At 47.2% G+C, this 19,183-nt stretch overlaps 2 protein-coding genes across 6 annotated transcripts in view; one reads left to right on the top strand and one right to left on the bottom strand.

Moving 5' to 3' along the window:
- The first annotated feature begins 1,017 nt into the window (after window positions 1-1,017).
- On the top strand, window positions 1,018-8,692 carry LOC121663998 (sushi domain-containing protein 3-like). 2 transcript variants are annotated; one of them, XM_042026955.1, is made up of 5 exons: window positions 1,018-2,504; window positions 4,080-4,268; window positions 5,329-5,464; window positions 7,302-7,478; window positions 7,792-8,692. In XM_042026955.1, the coding sequence occupies exons 1-5, from the start codon at window positions 2,327-2,329 to the stop codon at window positions 8,021-8,023; spliced, it is 912 nt and encodes a 303-aa protein (XP_041882889.1). In that variant the 5' UTR covers window positions 1,018-2,326; the 3' UTR covers window positions 8,024-8,692. The 2 variants fall into 2 exon arrangements, with proteins under 2 accessions (XP_041882889.1, XP_041882880.1); XM_042026946.1 differs by having other exon boundaries at window positions 1,019-2,504; window positions 7,789-8,692.
- Window positions 8,693-17,466: 8,774 nt separating this feature from the next.
- Window positions 17,467-19,183, bottom strand: part of CNOT4 (CCR4-NOT transcription complex subunit 4) — a 78,072-nt gene continuing 76,355 nt past the window's right edge. For all 4 annotated transcript variants that reach the window (XM_042026894.1, XM_042026912.1, XM_042026904.1 and 1 more), the window contains one exon: window positions 17,467-18,880. In XM_042026894.1, coding sequence (XP_041882828.1) covers window positions 18,579-18,880 — 302 coding nt within the window. In that variant the 3' untranslated portion in view covers window positions 17,467-18,578. The remainder of the gene's footprint in view (window positions 18,881-19,183) is intronic.

The raw sequence follows: 19,183 nt of genomic DNA, 5'->3' as shown, positions 1-19,183 counted from the left end.
AGCACAAGCGTGGTTATCATGTCACGGGGGTTTTGCTGAGCCTGTTCATTCCCTGGCACACATGTGACAAAGCTTACTGCTGCCGGCCCCTGCTGAAGGCCACGCTTTTGGCATGTGCTCAGTCCCCAGCTATTTAGCAGGGACACACCCAGCAGCAGGGAGGGACTCTGCCTTAGGCTCTTCCCACTGTCCTCCAGCCATCGGCAGCAGAGGGACCAGCTCCTAAGCCCCAGCAGGAGAAGGTACACAGATTCCAGGCTCAGGCTCAACAGAGAGACCACTTCAGGGTCGGTCCTGTCCAACTGGACAGGTGTGTTCCCAGAGCCCAGGGGGCTGCCTGAGCTCCAGCTCCTGGCTGCCAGGAGATGACAGGGTTTGCACCCAGGGCATGCCCCAAGGCAGGCTCCTCCACCGTCAGTGTTACACTGTCACACAGCCCAGTCTGCCTCAAAGCTGTTACCTTCATTGCAGAAGCAAAACCCACATTTGCACATTGCAAAATCCCTGCAGTCAGACGGAAAAAAAGAAAAAAAAAAAAAACCAAAATCCCCCAAGAAACCACTAGTATTCACTGAGCCAAGGAGGAACATACCTCCTTGGTCTGCTCTCCAGGGGGAGCCAAGGAAAGGTCACTGTTTAAGAAGGATTAACCAGAAAAGTGAAGAAATTAAAGTAGTTTCTGAGCCAGATCATTATGAGTCATGGGAGGTTGAAACAGGTTTATTTTGAAATCAAGTAAATCCCTTGGAGAGAAGTGCAGAAGTACCAGCCCAACCAAAACCAAACAAAGGACTGTCTGAGAGATGGATGGACAAACAGGCCAGGATTAAGGCATTCCCACGTGCCAAGTCCCATGGAGGTGACAAGAAACCTCTCTGCAAGTGCAAGGAGGCCAGAGTACTGCTGAACTACCTCAAGTGGGAGCAAGGGCAGGTCCCAGTGCTGGGGAGGAAGGCAAGCAAGGTCCGGCCACTGCCTGGCCCCACAACTCCCTTCCACTCTGCAGACACCCTCATCTGCATGCCTGTGTTGGGATGGGATGTGACAAGAGCTTGAGCCTGTCTGACATTTTTATTTCTCCTTTATGCACTACAGTAAAGCACACTAAGATGTAAAGCACACTAAGACCACTCTTGGGCTTTAGAAATAGAAGCTGCTCACACATCCCAAGTAACATTTCCCCCCCTCAGAACCCACTGGGGCAGCCACAGGCAGCCAAGTACACGGGCTACAGCTAAAGGCCACAGATATAAAAAGAGAAATGAACAAAAACTGACCTATCTCCCTGCACAGCTGTATTTGTGCCAATGCTACTAGTGAATAACAGCCTCTAATCCTCATTCCTGCAGGAAGTTCTAGGTTGGCCCAGGACAGGCAAGGATGCAGTACAGGAGGGGCAAAGGACACCCGCAGGGGAGCTCCAGGGGATGCAAGGAAGGGGATGCCACAGCAGGGGATGCTCCAAAAGTCACCCCAAAGTCCTGCTGGTCACACAGCTGATGTACTGGCTTCTGGGGAGAGCCTTGGCACAAAGGCATTGCCTGCTCCAAAACATCTTGCTCTTAAGCTCTCCGGCAACGTGCAGTGTCTTTTCTCTTCATGGGTGTACACAAGTGACCAGGCAAGTAGGGGCAGGTAGGAGCAACCTACATTCCAGGAGGCAAGAGCTGGTTGCTACTACAGCCCCTCCAGCTTTAAAACATCATAAAATAATCAGAGTCTGAAATGACAGCAGAGAGATGCCAAGCAGAGAAAAGGAAAAGGAAAAGCAGATCTCTCTGCAGTTCCCATAGTGGCAAAGCTGGCAGAATTGCTGCTATGATACCCTTTTGATTCCCATGGCTCATATCCCACTCCACAGAAAACTAGCCCTACGTTCTGGCATGAAGGAAGAGACGAGCACAGGAGGGTCTGCAGCTCAAGAGTCTCAGCAGTGAGCTCGAGCATGGATTTTGGCAGGTAGAGGAGGAAGAGAAGGAGGAGGGTTCCTGATGTGCAGCTCCAGCACCTGGAAAGAGGTTAACAGCCAGTCCCTGCAAGAGGGGGCTGTAAAGAATGGATCCTACGGGTTTGCTGTTTCTCACTCCCTTTCCCACACCCGTTTTCTTTCTCCGCGGGGCTCTGGAGCCGAGTGGCCAGAGCACGGCTGGCAGTGCTAGGAGCAGGGACACAGGGCTTGTGCCGACGCGGAGGGAAGAGCGGCTGCTAGCTTTGCTGCTCAGGGCTTAATGCACTAAGAGCCCAGCTGACTCCTGCTCAGACGCAAAGGGAAACCGCAGGCACTCGGGGCGGCCAGGCGCCCAATGGTGCTGTGTTTCCCCAAACCATGACGGGACAAAGGTTCGGGAAATGCATCATCCTTTGCCTGCTGCCCTGGAGCTGCCTGAGCTTTGCCTGGACTGATGCTGCTGGGCCCGGGACCGCCTCACTCGGTGCAGGACACATCAGAAAGGGGCTGCCCAGAGACGTTGCCAACGGGACCGATGTGCGCAGCAACATCTCAGGTACTTAAATGAGCGATCTCCCGCCTCTCCCTCTGCGGGCTGCCTGGGGCCCCACGGTGCAGGCACACAGGGGGAAGGGCGCAGGGACGTGGTGATGAAGGGCACAGCGGCACTCCCAAGGCATGCGTAGGGGCCACAGAAGCTTCTGTGATATGGGAGAGATGTGTCACATCAGAAGCCGTCAGAAGGCACAGGGAGGAAACTCAACAGTTGATGTTTTCCTTTGAAAGTAAAGTCCTCCTTCGTGTTAACATCTATGCATATGATGATGGACCAGCTGTCTGCTCAGGGTATGGGTGCACTGAACACATCGCTATCCCTAGAGGCTGAGCTGGGACCCTTGGGAAGAAATGGAGATTTTTTTTTTTTTTTTTAAAGCATAAATAATCTCCAAATGCTGAGGGTGATTATTTTTCTTTAATCCACTTTCCAGGACAAAGCACACACCATTCCCCAGCGAGTGGTACACAGCCTCAGGGCTGCTGTGGGGTGACCACCCACCCAGGGCTGGCAGCAGCTCAGAGAGCCCATGTCATACTCCAAATCACGGTGGTTGTGCGGGAAGGTCCTGGCAACCAGTGCTGGACAATGTAACCATAGAAGAGATCCAGTCCAGGCATTCAGCAGCCTCCCTGGCACCGCTGAATCAACTCATAGACCTCTGCACCACCCGTTAACAGCACTGCTGAAATTAGACATAGTCTGATCTTACTCAACCTGACGTGTCTCTTATCAGCCCCACTGGAGTAGAAGCCTTCACCACCTCAGTAAAAGCAGAGGGAAACCTCTTTCTCACATTAGCTTTACTATTCCACTTGGAATTCCCCACAGAAGCTCCCCCTAAGCTAGATAAAGCACATTTCTGCCTGCAGGTTTTAAGCTTGATTAAATTAGAGTTGATCAGAGCATTTTCCTTTCATTTAGGATATTGATAGCCACGATACCTGTAACCAAATTTTCTTGGCCTTACGGTGGAATACCCAGGGGGGGTTTTGGCAAGCACCCAGTCAGACTGGCATTCTTTTTGAAGCCCACCTCACTTTTGGCTCTCCCTAGGTATTAGTGCAATGCAGAAGAGATGGTCTAAGCAAAATAACTAAGTAGGTCTGAATAGCTGTGGGTTACAAACTAGTTAAAAAATTAAAGGCTGGGATGAAAAAAGCAGCTCTCTCTAGCAGAGAGTAATATTTCTTTGATTTGAGTTCCAACCAACAATATTCTCCCAGAATATTGTCTTATGAAAAAACATTCTCTTCTTTTCTTTCCTAAAAATTGCTCTCTGCATACTCTCCCCAACCTCTACCTTTCCAGTCTCACTTCTGCTGTTCAGTAGCTGCTCACACTGGAGAGTCTGCAACTGAAAAACTTATTTTTCAAATAAAGCTGCTAGAGTTTCTAATGTATTTCCTATGGACAATGCAAAAAAAAACCCACACACAAAAACCAACCAATTAAAAAATCCCAGAGACTTGCAGGTCCCGCAGGAGTGACACAGGGCCTGGCAGCGTTTTCGAAAGCATCACTGGGGGGGGTCTTTGTCACCACCTACGCTTAACGTGTCCCCTTCTCCCCCAGTGCCATGCACAGCTCTCCCCCCGCCACGCTATGGATACTACTACGTGGAAGGAGGCTCAGGCGTCTCCTTGGGCTCGGTGCTCGTGTACTGGTGCCAGGAGGGATACCAGCTGGTGGGCAGCGAGAGGCTCGCCTGCCTCCGCCAGGAGAGTACTTCGTCCTGGAGCCACCCCCCACCCCAGTGCCAGGGTAAGGAGCCCTCGGGCGGGAGCCGGCCCCTGTGCCCAGCCCCAGGGGCTCAGCGGGGCGCGGGGGCAGCGCCATACACTCGCTAACTCGGGTGGGGACGTGCAGCCACCGGCCCTCACACGGGGGCTGCCTCACTCTGACCAAGCCAGCGAGGGCAGAAGGACGTGGGGTGACCCCGCCACCCCGAACAGGGACAGCGAAGGTCCAGCTTGACCCAGTCAGTTGTGGTCAGCACCGGTGAAATGCCTGCTCCAGCAGGGTCACTGCAACAGCATTTCAGAAGCTGCAGGAGGCAGGGGGTGCCAGAGGGTGAATTCACCTGGGATCAGCTCAGCAGATAACCAGACCTTCCCTCACTGCCAGTAACTGCTGCTCAAGGCATCAGGCTGGGTCAAAACCTGGTACCGGCTGAGACCCGACTCCTGGTGCCAGGCACAGGGAGTCCAGGGCACTGCCAGAAGCTCTCACAACAGGAGGAACACTGAACTTCACAATAACCCGGGACATGCTGAGCATGTGCCAGCTGCAAGTGGCCCTCCTTAGTACTTTTTAATTTTTTTCTCTTTTCAGCTGTTTTCTTTGTCCCTTTTAAATGCCTTTTTTATATTTTCCAACTTTTTTCCTTTCTAACTTTTTATGCTTTTAAACTTTTTTCCCTTTTTCCTTTTAAACTTTTCTCCCTTTTTAACTTTATTACATTTTAATTTTTTTTCTATTTTTCCTGTTTAACCTTTTTTCATTTTCTCGGGCTTAATTTCTACTACCCTTACGCTTTATGCAAGCCACATCAAATGCTTGATATTTTCAGCCCCGTGTTATTATTTTATATGAATTATCTGAAGAAAATATGACGTGTTAATATGGGGTTTTTTTCCATTAACTTTCTGGTGTATTGAGCCGGCATGGCATCACCCACGTTCACCATTAGCTTTTTTAAGGGTTATTAATAAATACTCTCTGTAACATCACTTTGGGGTTACCTGCAAGGGGGACGGCGGCCGGGGGTAAGGGGGGGTCCCCTTCCCCGGCCCTGCTGACCGCCCCCGCCCCCTGCCCGCAGCCGCCCCGCAGCCCTCGGACACCGGGTCCCGCGTGGCGGTGGCCGCCTCGCTGCTGAGCGGAGCCGTCATCCTGGCACTGTCCGTCTCCTTCGCCGTGTGCTGCTGGCGGGACAGGGCGAGGAAGAGCCGCGCGGGGTGAGTATGGAGGTGGTGTGGGAGCGGTGGGGTGGGTTTCGCAGGAGTGAGGAGCAGCTGCGGGAGCTGAAGGAGTGTCGCTGCTGCCATCTGCTGAGACACGCGGGTTGCGACCACTCGGGACACTTGGGACCCACCCGTGCTCTTTCACAACCCTCCTGCTCACACATCTGAAACTACCAAGCATAAGAGAAGTTAAACCACTGCTCCAAAGCCAAGGTATGTTTGACTTTGGAAGGGGTTTTTGGCAGTGGGGATGCTGCTGCTGATTGCAGAGGGGGTGCTCCTGTTATATGCCTGAGGAATGGGATGCCATCCAGAGGGACCTGGACAAGCTCAAGAAGTGAGACCATGGAAAACTCGTGAAGTTTAACAAGACCAAGTGCAAGGTGCTGCACCGGGGTCCGGGCTACCCCAGATATCAACACAGGCCGGGGGATGGAGGGATCAAGAGCAGCCCGGCTGAGAAGGACTTGGAGGTTCTGGTGGGTGAGGGGCTGGACATGACCCAGCAATGTGCACTCCCAGCCCAGAAAGCCAACTGTATCCTGGGCTGCATCCAAAGCAGCTGGACAGCAGGGTGAGGGAGGGGATTCTGCCCTTCTGCTCTGCTGAGACCCCATCTGCAGTGCTGCACCCAGCTCTGCGGTCCCCAAAGTAAGAAGGATGCAGACCTGTTTGAGTAAGGCTCAGAGGAGGCCACCAAGATGATCAGAGGGTTGGAGCACTTCTCCTATGAGAAAGGCTGCAAGCTGGCATTCCAGCTGCAGAGAAGGCGGCTCCAGGAAGATCTTACAGCAGCCTTCCAGTACTTGATGGGACCCTACAAGAAAGATGGGTACAAGCTTTTTAACAGGGCCCATTATGATAGGACAAAGGGCAATTATTTTAAAGTGAGGGAGAGTTGACTAAGATTGAATATAAGGAAGATGGTTTGTATAACGAGGGTGGTAAAACACTGGAACAGGTTGCCCAGAGAAGCTGCAGATGTCCCATCCCTGAATTCAAGGTCAGATTGAATGGAACTCTGAACAACCTGATCTAGTTGAAGGTGTCCCTGCTCATTGCAGTGGGGACACACAACCTTTAAAGGTCACTTCCAGCCCAAATTATTCTACAATTCTGTTAGCTTGGTGATTTACACAAAGCCCCCCATTATCAGAGGAAGAAGGGAACTGACAATACATGGAAGATGGTTGATAGGAGTATCCCTTTTTGGAGGCTAAGTTCAGTGCAGCTGCCTGCACACAGCCCAGGGTGGGGGAGGGAAAGAAGGAGCTTTCTCCTCTGGAAAGAACTGGGAGAAAAGTCATGGTAGGGAGCAGGATTGGACAAGCAGAGGTGCCAAGACCTCACTCACAGAGCATCATCTCTGCAGCAGCACTGCCCAGTTTTCTTGGCCTACCCTACAGTCCAGCAGGACCTCTTTTGTATCCTGGGCAAGGGATTAAGTAACACTTAGGGACCGTGCAGCCTAGGAATGCACCTTTAATCAAGAGCCTAACTCATTATCAGAAGTGCACAAGGACAAGGAGGAAAAAAAACCCAAACCCTTCCAGCAAGAGAGAGCATCTCAGTCTTTCAGCAGGCACCAGTCATACCTCTCCCCACGGGCCTGCTCTTCCCTAGGTGATGCAACCCTTTTGTGCAGGGCTGAAACGACATCAGGCCTTTCCTCTGGGAGCAGAGGAAGGGAGTAAAAATCACTGGGTGACATCCTAAGCTGTCTTAGGATACAAACATGCCAGATCCTTCCAGGGGTGTGAGTAAATAAAAGCCAGACCACAGAGCACAAGGAAAGCATCTGCATGGGCATCTTTCTGTCACCACCCTGCAGGCAGCAGCACCGAAGGAAAGGCAGAGGACGGAAGCGTGACCCCTCCGCCCCCGAGGGGGGCAGGAATGCTTTCGGGAGACTCAAACACTACCACCGGCGCGATTACCACCTCTCGGCCCTCTCCAGCTCTGTGTTCCCAGGGGCATTCGCAGGCTGCAATAACCTGGCTTTCCAAAGGTACCGCTCAGCACCTCTCCCTGCCGCTGCCCCCCCAAGCTCCTCACACAAGGGCAAGAGCTGCTCCCAGACTACCCGGAGGCAGGAGCAGCCAGCTGTAAAAAAGCTCACATCTCCTGGGCAGTCAAACCCCTGCTTCACCCTCTTACGTGCTCCCCACCTAGCACCTATCAGCAGTGGAAGCCTTGCACCTGCTCTTTTTCAAGGGGGAGGGAAGCCAGAGGCCCAAGACTCCCCTTGGCCCTGCCTCAGCATCGCCGGGGTGGGCTGCAGCCCCCTTACCATGGCCTCTCCCGCTTGCCTTTCCCAGCAGCCCTGACCAGCAGCCGAAGCTGCCCTTGGGAAGATGGCGCCCCGGGGCTGAGGCTGTGCCCCGGCCGCTGCCGCCCGGCCCGGGCCCCGCCAGCGGCCTGCCCGGCCACCTGCCCGGCCACCTGCCCGGCAGCGCCCTGCTGCCGGCCCGCCCGCACAGGGACCTGCTGCCCCGCTACTGCAGCGGCGTGGAGGAACACAAGGGCTTCAGCGAGTGCGGGAAGCCGCTCTGAGAATTTAAACTGCCATTCAGCTTTTCTTCCTTTTTATTTTTCTTTTAACGCTATCAACTCCTTGACCTCAGGAAGAAAGGATTTCAGAAGAGCCAATTAATGTACCTGGGTTTTCAAATGGAGAACAAATGACATTTCATGCTGAAAGACTTTTTTTATATAATCCTTTTATTTCCCTCCCCTGTCCAGCAGTGCACATTTCAAACAGGAGTTTCTGAGTTATAAGCTTCTTAATTGATTATTTTTGCATAAAGCCAAATCTGAGTAACCCCATTTTAACCTAAAGTTTGTTTGCAGACTTTCCAGTTTTGAACATCAGTCTGATTTTCTGTTTAGGGCTCTTTTAAAGGCTCAAAGTGAAAACAGTTACCAGGAACAAAGAATGAGATTAGATACCTGGAAGCATTTACAATTAATTGCACTTGAATATAGATGGAGACCTAAATATTTTTTTTGTTGGCGTTCAGAACTCACCATATCTTCCAACTTCTATACAGACAATCTTAGACATGAAAGATGTATTGACAAGAGTGCAAAGCTAGCCAGTCAAGGGGAAAACATGAATTTATCTTTAATACAAAGAACCTAGCACATCTGAAAGCAAACAAACAAAACAACAGCCCTCTAAAAAAAAAAAAAAAAAAAAATCAACCAACCAACCAACTCCAAAAAAAAAAACCAAACCAAAAAAACCCCCAAAAACTAAAACCAACCCAAAACCCAACAAACCTTTTGGGGGTTTTTCATTCCTTCTCTCCAGCATTAGAAATTCAAATCACGTGTATCAGGACCCATAGCAAGACTTAAAGAGCTAATCTAAGTGCCATCAGTTGCGTTCAGAAAGCAGTGACCCCATATTTCTGTCCAGCATTTCCTGGGTGGAAGGCCAGGGGCACGTTCCAGGCAGCATATGCAGAGCCTGGCCAGACAGCTTCAGGACACCTCGCCCCTTTGCACCCCAGGACAGACCTATGCCTCTGCAGCATGCCCGAGGCACTCTAGGCACACGGGACTTGTTGAGTAATGTGGCATCACGTCTGCACAGGGATGCTGTTGATATCTCGGGAGGCACTGTGGTGTCAGTCAGAGGAGGTGCCAGCAGCCCCAAGAACTGTTGCATGCATGGGGCTGGGAATAAGAATGGGCACCCCCAGCACGTCCTGTCTGCTCAAGGATCTAAACAATCAATACTCAACAATCCTGCTACAAAGGCTGGGAGTCTCAGTCAGTTTCATTTCTGTTAACATTTGCATCACATTTCAAGGAAAGAAGCCTTAAAAAGATGCAGGGTAGCACCTCCTCGTGATAAGACAAGGTTTGATAGTAGATGTTGATACCACTGCCACTTTTCCCTGGAGTGAGGGCTAGGGACAATATTTCTAATATTCTAATATTTCTAATAATAATAAAGGAATCTATCCCAATTTCACCTCCTATGTCATTTTTTTTCACATGACTTATGGAAAAGCTGTGGAAAGTCTGCTTTGGGGGCTGGCTTTAAAGGGGGAGAAAGCAGGTGGTAAAACTTTTACAGATCCCTGGAAAATGATGATGCAGACAGTGGCCATTAACCAGCAACTGCACAAGAAGGAAGAAAAAATCTTTCAATCTTTCATTCTCTTAAGGCAACTGATGCCTTAGAAAGGACAGGAAAAACAAGACCTGCTCTGAGCTTCCCTTCAGCTCACATCCTAACCTTACCTTCTCCTCCCTCTTTTTCCAGCCAAGTCTAATGCACAGGGAGGGGAATAATCCTGCTTCAAGGTAAGCTGCTCTTCAGTCCCCTCCTAGCTGCTCACAAGACTGCCCAGACTTCTCATGGAAAAGCCGTGAATTTGGACACAGTGCTGTAGGTGTTCTGGGCTCTCATGAGTACATTGGTGTCATACCCATGGACTATGCTTCCACTTCTGCTGCACTGAAATAGGGTTCATGGCTGGGAATTCAGCCCAGGATTTGCCGTAGCAACAGTGCTCCCCAATTTCTTGTTCAGGAGGAGTTGTTTTGTTAAGAGACAAAATCAGGAAAAAAACCAGAAGAAACATTGAATAGGATGGGAATGAGACTTTTCCTATCCATTTCTTTCTCTGTTCCTCTCCCTTGTTATGTTTTAATGAATCCAAAAACCCTCACTACAATTTTCTCTCTCTCCAAAGAGATTTTTGTTCAAAAAATACATTTGGGACTCAGTTTGTTGTTCCTTGGATCTGAGTGAGGCTTTGAAACTGAAAGTGTGATTTTTTTGCTACATGATATTAGAGATTGACAACTGCTTTCACTACAAACCGAAACGATGCACATTTTAGATACAAAAATCTTTTGCCAAACATGTCCAGAAAGGTGCTGATTTTGAGTGTCATGACAAAAAGTTACCATTTTCAATAAAAAACTGACAGTAGTTTTTCACACAGAGAAAACTGCCAACTTGAAATAAGCATTTTATACAACTGATATTTAAAAAATTATTTACTTGACAAAATTGAGAAGTTTCCTTGGAGTAACATTTTCCTGACTTTTTTTTTTTTCTGCATGTATGCAAGGCTCAGCTTCCTAACAAAACTATTTGATCCCAAAACATTGTCTTAGCCAAATTTCTCCAGCAAGGAAGAGCACACAGCCAGGTCTTCCTCAAAAGTCATCTCAAGTAGCAGGACAACCAACAGAAGAAAGGTTAAGGGCAGGAAGATCAGCTCTACTACAAGTTTCCCTATCGACCTCTTACTCTTTGCCTCAATTCCTTGGACCAGCACAGCAAAGAGCTGAGTTAAAGTGTGAAGAGCCACCCCCAGCTTCAACTCAGGAAGGCACCATCAGTGAGGCAACAAGAAGCACAGTTTGCATTTATTTACCAAAGGAGGAGGCAGAAGGAAGGCAACTATATACAAGCTTTAAGTAATTTGTAAACTGAAAGAAGCAAACCTCTTAGGCTATAATCCCATGCATTCTTACCATGTTACTCAGAGGTTCCTGTTGGAGCCACCATCCACTTAATGATATATATATATCACTTTTTTTATTTTTGATTTAAATTATATACGTGCAATATCCTACAGAGTGGTAGACCTTGGAACAGAAGGAAACCATCTGAAGAGGGATGGAGATAGCTGCAAGGCCAGCTCACTGCCCATTCTGTCCCAGGCAAACCTCACAAGCAGTAGCTTTCTGCTGAGTGTCTCAACAAAGCACCCTCAGTTGGTTCTTTTTTAAAACAGGATTTTAAGCTTCAGACTTCACACTGTAAACCTTAGCCTGCATGCTTATTTTAAAAGAGCTGAACAAGTTTTGGTCACAACTTTAAATTCTCCAGTGAAGGTCGGTGTACCAGCCTCCTGTGACTGTTAGCACTGGCAGAAGAGGTCTCAGACCCTCTGGAGATCTGGCCAAGATTAATGCTGGGACTTGTAACATCCAAATGCTAAAGTCATGAAACTCTAAAAAAGATATTCATTGTGAGCTTGAAAAGAATGGCCACCTTCCCAGCAGTACAGGCTTTCTAGAGTAACATTTTAAGTGCTGGTAAGAAGAGGAGAGAGCTGAGCAAGTCCCATTCTCTCTCCATGCACCTCAAACAGACACATGACTTGTCAATTTTTTAAGTCTGAGGACTGGGAAAAAGAAACAGCAATCCAGCAAGATTTCACAGGAGACACCAACAGTAACTATGTGATGCCTGTATCCCACTGAAAGACTCATCTGTGTTGCAGGAGATGGAACCTCCTGACTATAATATGTCAGGCAGATCACTCTCCCATGGATTTTAGATTAAAAAGGACTTTTCTGTATTGTTTTCCTCTCCAGTGACACCACCTCTTTTCAAATGACTTCCACACCTAAGTTACTGCATCAGACCACCCTAGACCACTGCTTTTCATCAGTAAAGCCAGTAACAAATCGGTAGCTGCCAGGTCATCCAACTCCCCTCAAACCTCCACAATGCAGCAATTTGGAGTCCTGCATCCCCATAAATCACTCTAGCTCCCTGAATTTATATGGCAACAACTTTGTACAGTGATTTCCATCTCAAGAGCCTTCATTTTGCCACAAAAACGTTACAGAAGTATGTCTAGGGCAAAAAAGGCAAAGCCCAGAAAGAAGGGAAGATGAAGATCTTGCTCACATACAGTACTCTTGCATGTAGATCACAGCATGCTGAGGCTATGCCTTTTCTTACACTGCAACCCAAAGCTATGATGATACTTCACTTTTTTACTCTTTAGAAGCTTTGTTTATGGTCACCACTATTAAGAGAGTTTATGGTCACCACAACTCAAGAGCTCCTTCCTATTGTTGCCTGGAATCAAAAGACGACAACTTTCCCAACAATATTAAGAGTGGTAAGATAAAAAGCAATTCTTTAATGAAAGCTTTCAGGTGCACAGATATGGCTATATGCACACCCGTGATAAAGGATTTCTATAATTTTTATAAGGTTAATTAATTAGTATATCTAGCAGGCACATCCAGCAGGAGATCAATTGCTCCAGTAACTCACCCTTAGGTCAGCCCCTTGGAGTTGGTCCAGGGGCTTCTTTGCCCTATTTCTTGTTACATCTCTTAAGTTCTGGTGGAAAACAAGATGTCCTTGTCAGAAATTCTCTTTTTAAGAATAAGACTAAACAGAATTTCAAGAATGTGTTAGAAAGGTTTCGCTTATTATTCTAAAACGTGAGAAAGGGCAGGAAAAGTACTAGAAACCATACAATTATGTGAACATACATTACAAAGGACAGAGAGTTCTCAGTAAGACGGGTCCCTAGTACCACAGGAGCCACTTTGTGTTGGGGTGGCCAAGGGGGCTTCTCCCAGGATGCATTGTTCTGTCGTGTTAATCTGTCCAAGTTTGGATTCCCCGGTTGGCTGTTGGCCTCTACCCCCTCGCCACTCCCCCAGAGCTCCCCATTGGTCCCTGTTCCCTAGTCCTGCCTTTTCCCCGCCCCCGGATAAAACTGGGAGCTTTGGGATCATGTTTGTATTTGCCTCTGCACCGTTTGACAGTGTAGCAGCAATAAATGCTCCTGCTGCACAAATGCCCTTCTCGACTCTTTGCTACCGACTGTAATACTGAGCCCACTCGAGCGTCTGTGGGGGCACGCGGGACCCCACGGAGCCGGGCAGGGACGGTATTAAATGGTGCCTGACGTGGGGCACCTCTTATTACTTAGTCCCCTATGGCTCTGTGGCTTATGAGCACACAGACACAGGATGGCTTCAGTAATATTAAGCCGACGGCAAGGAGCTGAGAAGGGTCCTTGCTTAAAGTTCCACGGAAAGCAGTTTATTGCTGCAACTTGTGAAGGGTTCTAAAGGCAAATGACCCTGAACACGTGACAGCTCGAGCTTAAGTACAGGGCTGTGGCTAACACAGGAGCCAACCGGGGAATCAGAATTGGGGTACGTAACCACAACCGAACAAGGCATCCTGGGAGAGGCTTCTTTCCCTCACCATAACCACTAAGTCTTTGGCACCAGAGATTGTCTTATCAAGAACTCTCTCTCTCTCGTACCACAGGTCAATTGGCCACCACACAACTATATCTTAAAAATCTGCAAAGCTACAAATACATGAAAAAGCTAAGAATCGTTAGGCATGAGTATCAGTGGAACATCCCAAAGAAGGAAAAAAGATACTGAGATTTGGGCAAAGAGGAAGGAGCACAAGCTCTTACAGCTCCTGCATCAGCATTCAGCTCGAACAGATGACCATACACCAATGAAGTGGAAAGCACTTCCACAGCTGACCATGCAGCCATGTGCTGCTGGAGATGTAAAGCAACAACCACTCAAAGCACAGACTCATGCCAAACACCGCTTTACAGTACACATTCTGGCCACACTGAAAACTCGTGTCACCAAGAGCTGGACTGGAGGAGAGTTCATCCCCCTCAAGACGTTACAAGTACCTACAAGCCCTTGAAGTAGGGCCAGTGACAACTCCAATCCCCCAACCCTTCAAGCACTGTGCCTGCCACTTCTCAGTTTCTTCACACACCTCAGTTCTGAGCAGTGAGTTTTTATTCCAGCACAACAGTTTTCCCCAGAGGGAATCAGTCCCAGGCAATACAACACCTGCCATGCAATGGATTTATGTGTGCTAGAGACCAACACCGGTGCCAAGCTCCTTTGCAACTAAGGCAACTTCCACACATTCTGAGGAGAGGCATGAACAAGAAGCACCCAGGCTTCACAAACTTTTCAAGTGTATTTTTCTAAATTCCCTTTCAAGTATAAAAACGGCAATTGATGCATGACCCTTTCCCTCCCACCAGAAGAAAAAAAGCCAAAAATCTCCAAAGCAGCATGACCAGCTCTACCAAACTATAAGAAACCCAAACTAAAACAGAGCAAACAAAACCGCAAAGCCAAACCCATCCCCCATTTTCCCTAAAATCCAACACCTCTGATGTTTATGATTAAAAGAGCACCTCAGGGAAAAAAAAACCCCAAAAACTTAATGGACAACAGAGTCTATGATGAAGCAAAACAAAAGTTCAGAGGTCAGGAAGTCCCTGAACAGGGACAGCAAAGGTCCAGCTTGACCCAGTCAGTTGTGGTCAGCACCAGGGAAATGCCTGCTCCAGCAGGGTCACTGCCACAGCATTTCAGAAGCTGCAGGAGGCAGGGGGTGCCAGAGGGTGAATTCACCTGGGATCAGCTCAGCAGATAACCAGACCTTCCCTCACTGCCAGTACCTGCTGCTCAAGGCATCAGGCTGGGTCAAAACCTGGTACCGGCTGAGACCCGACTCCTGGTGCCAGGCACAGGGAGTCCAGGGCACTGCCAGAAGCTCTCACAACAGGAGGAACACTGAACTTCACAATAACCCGGGACATGCTGAGCATGTGCCAGCTGCAAGTGGCTTTAATTCTCTTTTTTCCCCCAACATTTAACCTTTTTCCCCTGTTTAGCTTTTTTTTTTTTCTTTCTCCCTTCTACATTTTTTCTATTTTAAGTGTGAACAAAACAGCTCTGTCAAGACACTGCATTTACAATGGCACATACCTGCTGACACTCGATTTCCAAGTAGGAAATGAAAGTTGTTAAAGGAAAAGGAATGCATACAATGGCTCTTCACCTCAGCCAGAAGGTATAATTTTATTTCTTACTGTAATCTAGAAAAACATCATTCTCTTGTTAGATATTAAAAAGGTGGGGGGGGGGGGGGTGAAGCCACAGGGCAGGAACCCTTACACTATCAATCCAGCATTGCTCACCCTCAAATTACTACACCTGAATTGTAAATTTATTGAAAATGCCACACAGCTTCTCGTACCAACATTTTCATGGCTAACAATTCCCTTCCTTCCCTCAACACACACCCAAACACTTTTTGGAAGAGGAGTCTGTCCCATCTTCTGTCTTCACCAGACATCATCTACCAAATGTGTTGCTAATCCTTGGTCACCAGCCTTTCAGTCAAGCACTATTCTTTGCTTAATGCATGAAAGAGCTGCAAGCGTCCGTACAATGTAAGAACAACAGACCATGCACTGAGACGATCACATCATGTTCTCTTTTCAATAAACGTTCTTGTACAGAATTCTTGTCATAGGAAAACTCCATCAATTAATTTTAAAAAACACCAAACAAAAAAAACCACCCCAAAACCCATCTTCCCCTCCCCCCTCTTTCCCCCCCACAACCAAACCAAATAAACCCAAAACTTCAGAAAAAACCAGTTGAGCTTCACACAGCTGAACAAAGTGAAATACCAGGTTGGTTCCCAACTGAGGGGATGCAGGAATCCGCATCAGATAATACACAAAACTAGGCTAAAAGTCACAGAAACTGCACCCAACACACATCAGTCTGATCACTGATATACTTTGCTGCTGTAATGCTGATGTTACCCACCAAGAAGTCTTTCTTGGGAAAGCAGCACCATAAGGAAAAACGTCATTCTCGTTGCAAACTTTTCTCTGAAGGCTAAGGGTTTGTTGGTAGGCCAACCACACAAGCTGCTGCATGGCAGCAGGGAGTAAGCGTCTCCCAAGCAGCTAAAGCCTGGCTTCTAGTGGCAGCAGACCATGGGCACAGGGTTGCTACAGCACCTCCTAAACTGCAACAAAGGGATAAGTAAAAAACTGTAATAGGCAGCAGCTTCAGGAATTGCTGTGGTACATAGAAAGCAGTTCAAACTACTTTGGGAGGCTTGCTAATTTTCAGGGTCAGGAAGGGCACCCTTCTAAAACAGAGTATTAAAGGTGGAAAAACATCTAGCAACTGGGGAAGGAGACACAAAAAAGCCCCAAACCAAAGATCATTTACATCTTCACCAGCACCTCCAGCTGACAGTTCCTGCTGGGCTGCACCCCCAGTTCAGGGGCACCAATAGGCACTGCCACAGATGAGGCCATTCCAGCCTGCAGCACTTCTCTCTCCACCACCAGCAGTTACAGGGGATGACTGGGTGACAAAAACATAGTTTGCTTTTGGGGGAGCACTGGCATCAAAGGGTGTGCACATTCCCTCAAGTAACCAGGGCACATGACTCATGTGCAGCAATGCTGCCAGTTCAGAAACAGTACACACAGGCCCATAATACAGAGAGTAATAAATACAGCACTAAAACGGCAACGCAGGTGAGAGAAGAGCAAAAGCACATAGTCACCAAGTGATGTTTTGCATAACAGGATATTTAGAAACACACTGTGCAGATTCAAGACTTGGCTTCTCTGTCCAGTGATTGATTCAGGATTTGTTCCCACTTCCTGAAAGCCAGTTCCTCCCCTGCCACATCCCCATTTAGGTGTTTACAGTTCATCAGTGGAAATTCCCTTCCTTGCCCCTACCAGCAGCAAACATTTTCATCAGGCTGTCAGCCTGAACTATACAGCTCACACCACATGAGAAATCCTTCTGCACAGGCATCTTTAGAATTCCACGCTCTCTGCCACCCTCGTAAGCTACATCAATCAGCAGCCCAACCACAAGGCTGCAGGTTTTAAATATGTCTGCTTGGAATTATAAAAGCTTACTGGAGGCCTGTACATCAAGAGCTCTTCATCCCCTGTTGTGGAGTGACAATATTTTACACCTTTATGCAAGGTTGCTGACTAACCAGGGAGTCATAACAAATTCTCTGCTATATTTTCAGGCATATTATGGCATACTATCTACCCTGAGTGCCATGGCATTTAATTCAGAAAATATAAACAAGATTTTCATGCTTCTGATTTAAAAGGATACCACCAGTAACAGTTAGACTGACAGCCTCTAGCCATTGCCATGAGTAAAGACAACAAAATCCCTTTAAAAGGTTTAAGTGTTACGCTATTTCCACTCTTCAATACATAAGTTAGCATACAAAGCAATATTGCCAATGATAAAGTAGTTCTGGTTTAGATGAATAAGAAGAAAACCCCAAACATGCAAGTGCATACGGTTTTTACCAGATGCAGTAATTAAAAATCCAATGTTAAAAAAACCAAAAAGCAAACATGAAGTCATCATCAAGTTTTCTGTTTTATTTAAGATTTTAGTTTTAATTCTGAAGAAAGAGGTACATTTCCTTGGTTTTAGTTTTAGCGTCAGGTTATAACCATGTTTATTTATCTGTTTCTTTTTTCCTGTCTTTTCAATACTGCACAAACGTCCAGAAACTACAGGGTTAAGTAAAAGCTGCAGGCAGAGGAGGTCAGAGGTTGCTCCTGATGGTGATCATGTGGCCCCAATGCAGTGCTATCCCAGAGTGCCCTAATCAGGTGAATCTTTTCTTAAAAAAAAAAAAAAAAAAAAAGAAAGAGAGACTGATAGAGGAGACAGAAAGACTGAAGTAAATATCACTCATGTTTCAGCTGCTTATAATTATATTACGTATACGCTAGGTATTAAATCTGTGAATACTTTTAAAACATTAAAGTTTACTTGAAATCTAAAGCCAAAATTAAAGAAAAATCTTATTCTCCCCTCTTTAAACCACTCTTTAGCAACATGCCAGTTACTCATAGCTGTGTTTTGTCTTTCAACACACTTCATGTCAAACTCTGACTGATGCAATAAAATCCCCTGCTCAAAAACAAAAAAAACCAACCAACCCCAACATAGCAATTTCCCTGTGTAGTGCCACACTGAATGCAAAATAAATGCTGGGCCACTGCTTGCCCCACATGTCCAGTAACTTCATTTAAATTAAATACCTTTTTCATGTTCTTGCATTTGATTCTGCATTGCAGTTTTTCCCCTACTGCAGATTGACACTTTTCCACTAGGCAGAAATACTCATGTGCAAAAGACGTAAGACAGTAATATTCTCCTTAAGCATTGAGACTGCATTTTGATTTCTCTCTCTCTTTTTTTTTTTTTCCTTAGAATGGTTAGAAAGTACTTCAAACAGTGTATTTCAAACACTGGTTCTGCAGAAACTTAACAAAAAGAATGGTCATGACCCTGTGATGGCATTGCATTTGGGGGGGAAGTTTGATCAGGAACTGGATTCTTCAGAAAGAAAGATATGACAGGGAACAGTAGGTGGGCATGGGGAGGAGTCAGGGTGGGACACTTCCTGCATTTCTAACGTTTTGGGTCTTATTTTTCTTTTTTTCTTTTTCCTCCTTTCCTAATGACGATCCAGCGCTGAGCTCTGTAGTAGATCTGTGGGGGTTTTACTGGGGGGTCTGAAGGCTGTCTGAAAGCCTGGAGGTGGGGAATGAAAGCTGGTGGGGTTTGAAGGAGGAGAGTAGGGATTCCAACTGGCTCTGTGCAGAGGGATCTGTGTGCCGAAGGGGTTACTGTGGTGCGTCTGTGATGGCGCTGCACTGGGGCCGTCCACCTCTGTGAGGGCCTGAAGAGATTTTAGCCAATGTGGAGGATTGTCATCTTGAAGGGTGTCTAAACTGTTTCCTGTGGAGGCTGGGATACCTAAGAAAAGAAGAAAAAAACAGGGATACAGGCAAGTCAGAGGAGAAGCAATAAATTGACCATGAAGGAGGTCAATTTAACCTAGCAAAAAGCAACAATGAAAAAACATGATTAGTTTGTACAGAAAATGCATTTTACATTATTACATGTAAGTGCCCTGCCCGCAAAAACATTTAACATTAAATCCAGACAGGAGAAAGTTCACCCTCAGAGCACTTCTTCATAAAACACACATTTTTCTATCACACATCCTGCTCAAGAACTGCCTCCCTGTCACTGTGACCTTACCACACCAAGCTGCCA

Source organism: Corvus kubaryi, unplaced genomic scaffold, assembly GCF_017639235.1.
Source record: "Corvus kubaryi isolate FWS band 111438036 unplaced genomic scaffold, C.kubaryi_AGA036_p1.0 129, whole genome shotgun sequence".
NCBI lineage: Eukaryota > Metazoa > Chordata > Aves > Passeriformes > Corvidae > Corvus > Corvus kubaryi.
The sequence above is the reverse complement of the archived record's forward strand: the minus strand, read 5'-3'. Positions and strand labels throughout refer to the sequence as shown.

What these genes read in the sequence shown, in the direction of transcription:
- LOC121663998 (XM_042026946.1), top strand. Translation starts at nt 2,327, where the DNA reads ATGACGGGACAAAGGTTCGGGAAATGCATCATCCTTTGCCTGCTGCCC. An exon ending in TGTGCGCAGCAACATCTCAG is followed by an intron (nt 2,505 to 4,079) that starts GTACTTAAATGA and finishes CTTCTCCCCCAG; the next exon opens with TGCCATGCACAGCTCTCCCC. An exon ending in AATAACCTGGCTTTCCAAAG is followed by an intron (nt 7,479 to 7,788) that starts GTACCGCTCAGC and finishes TGCCTTTCCCAG; the next exon opens with CAGCCCTGACCAGCAGCCGA.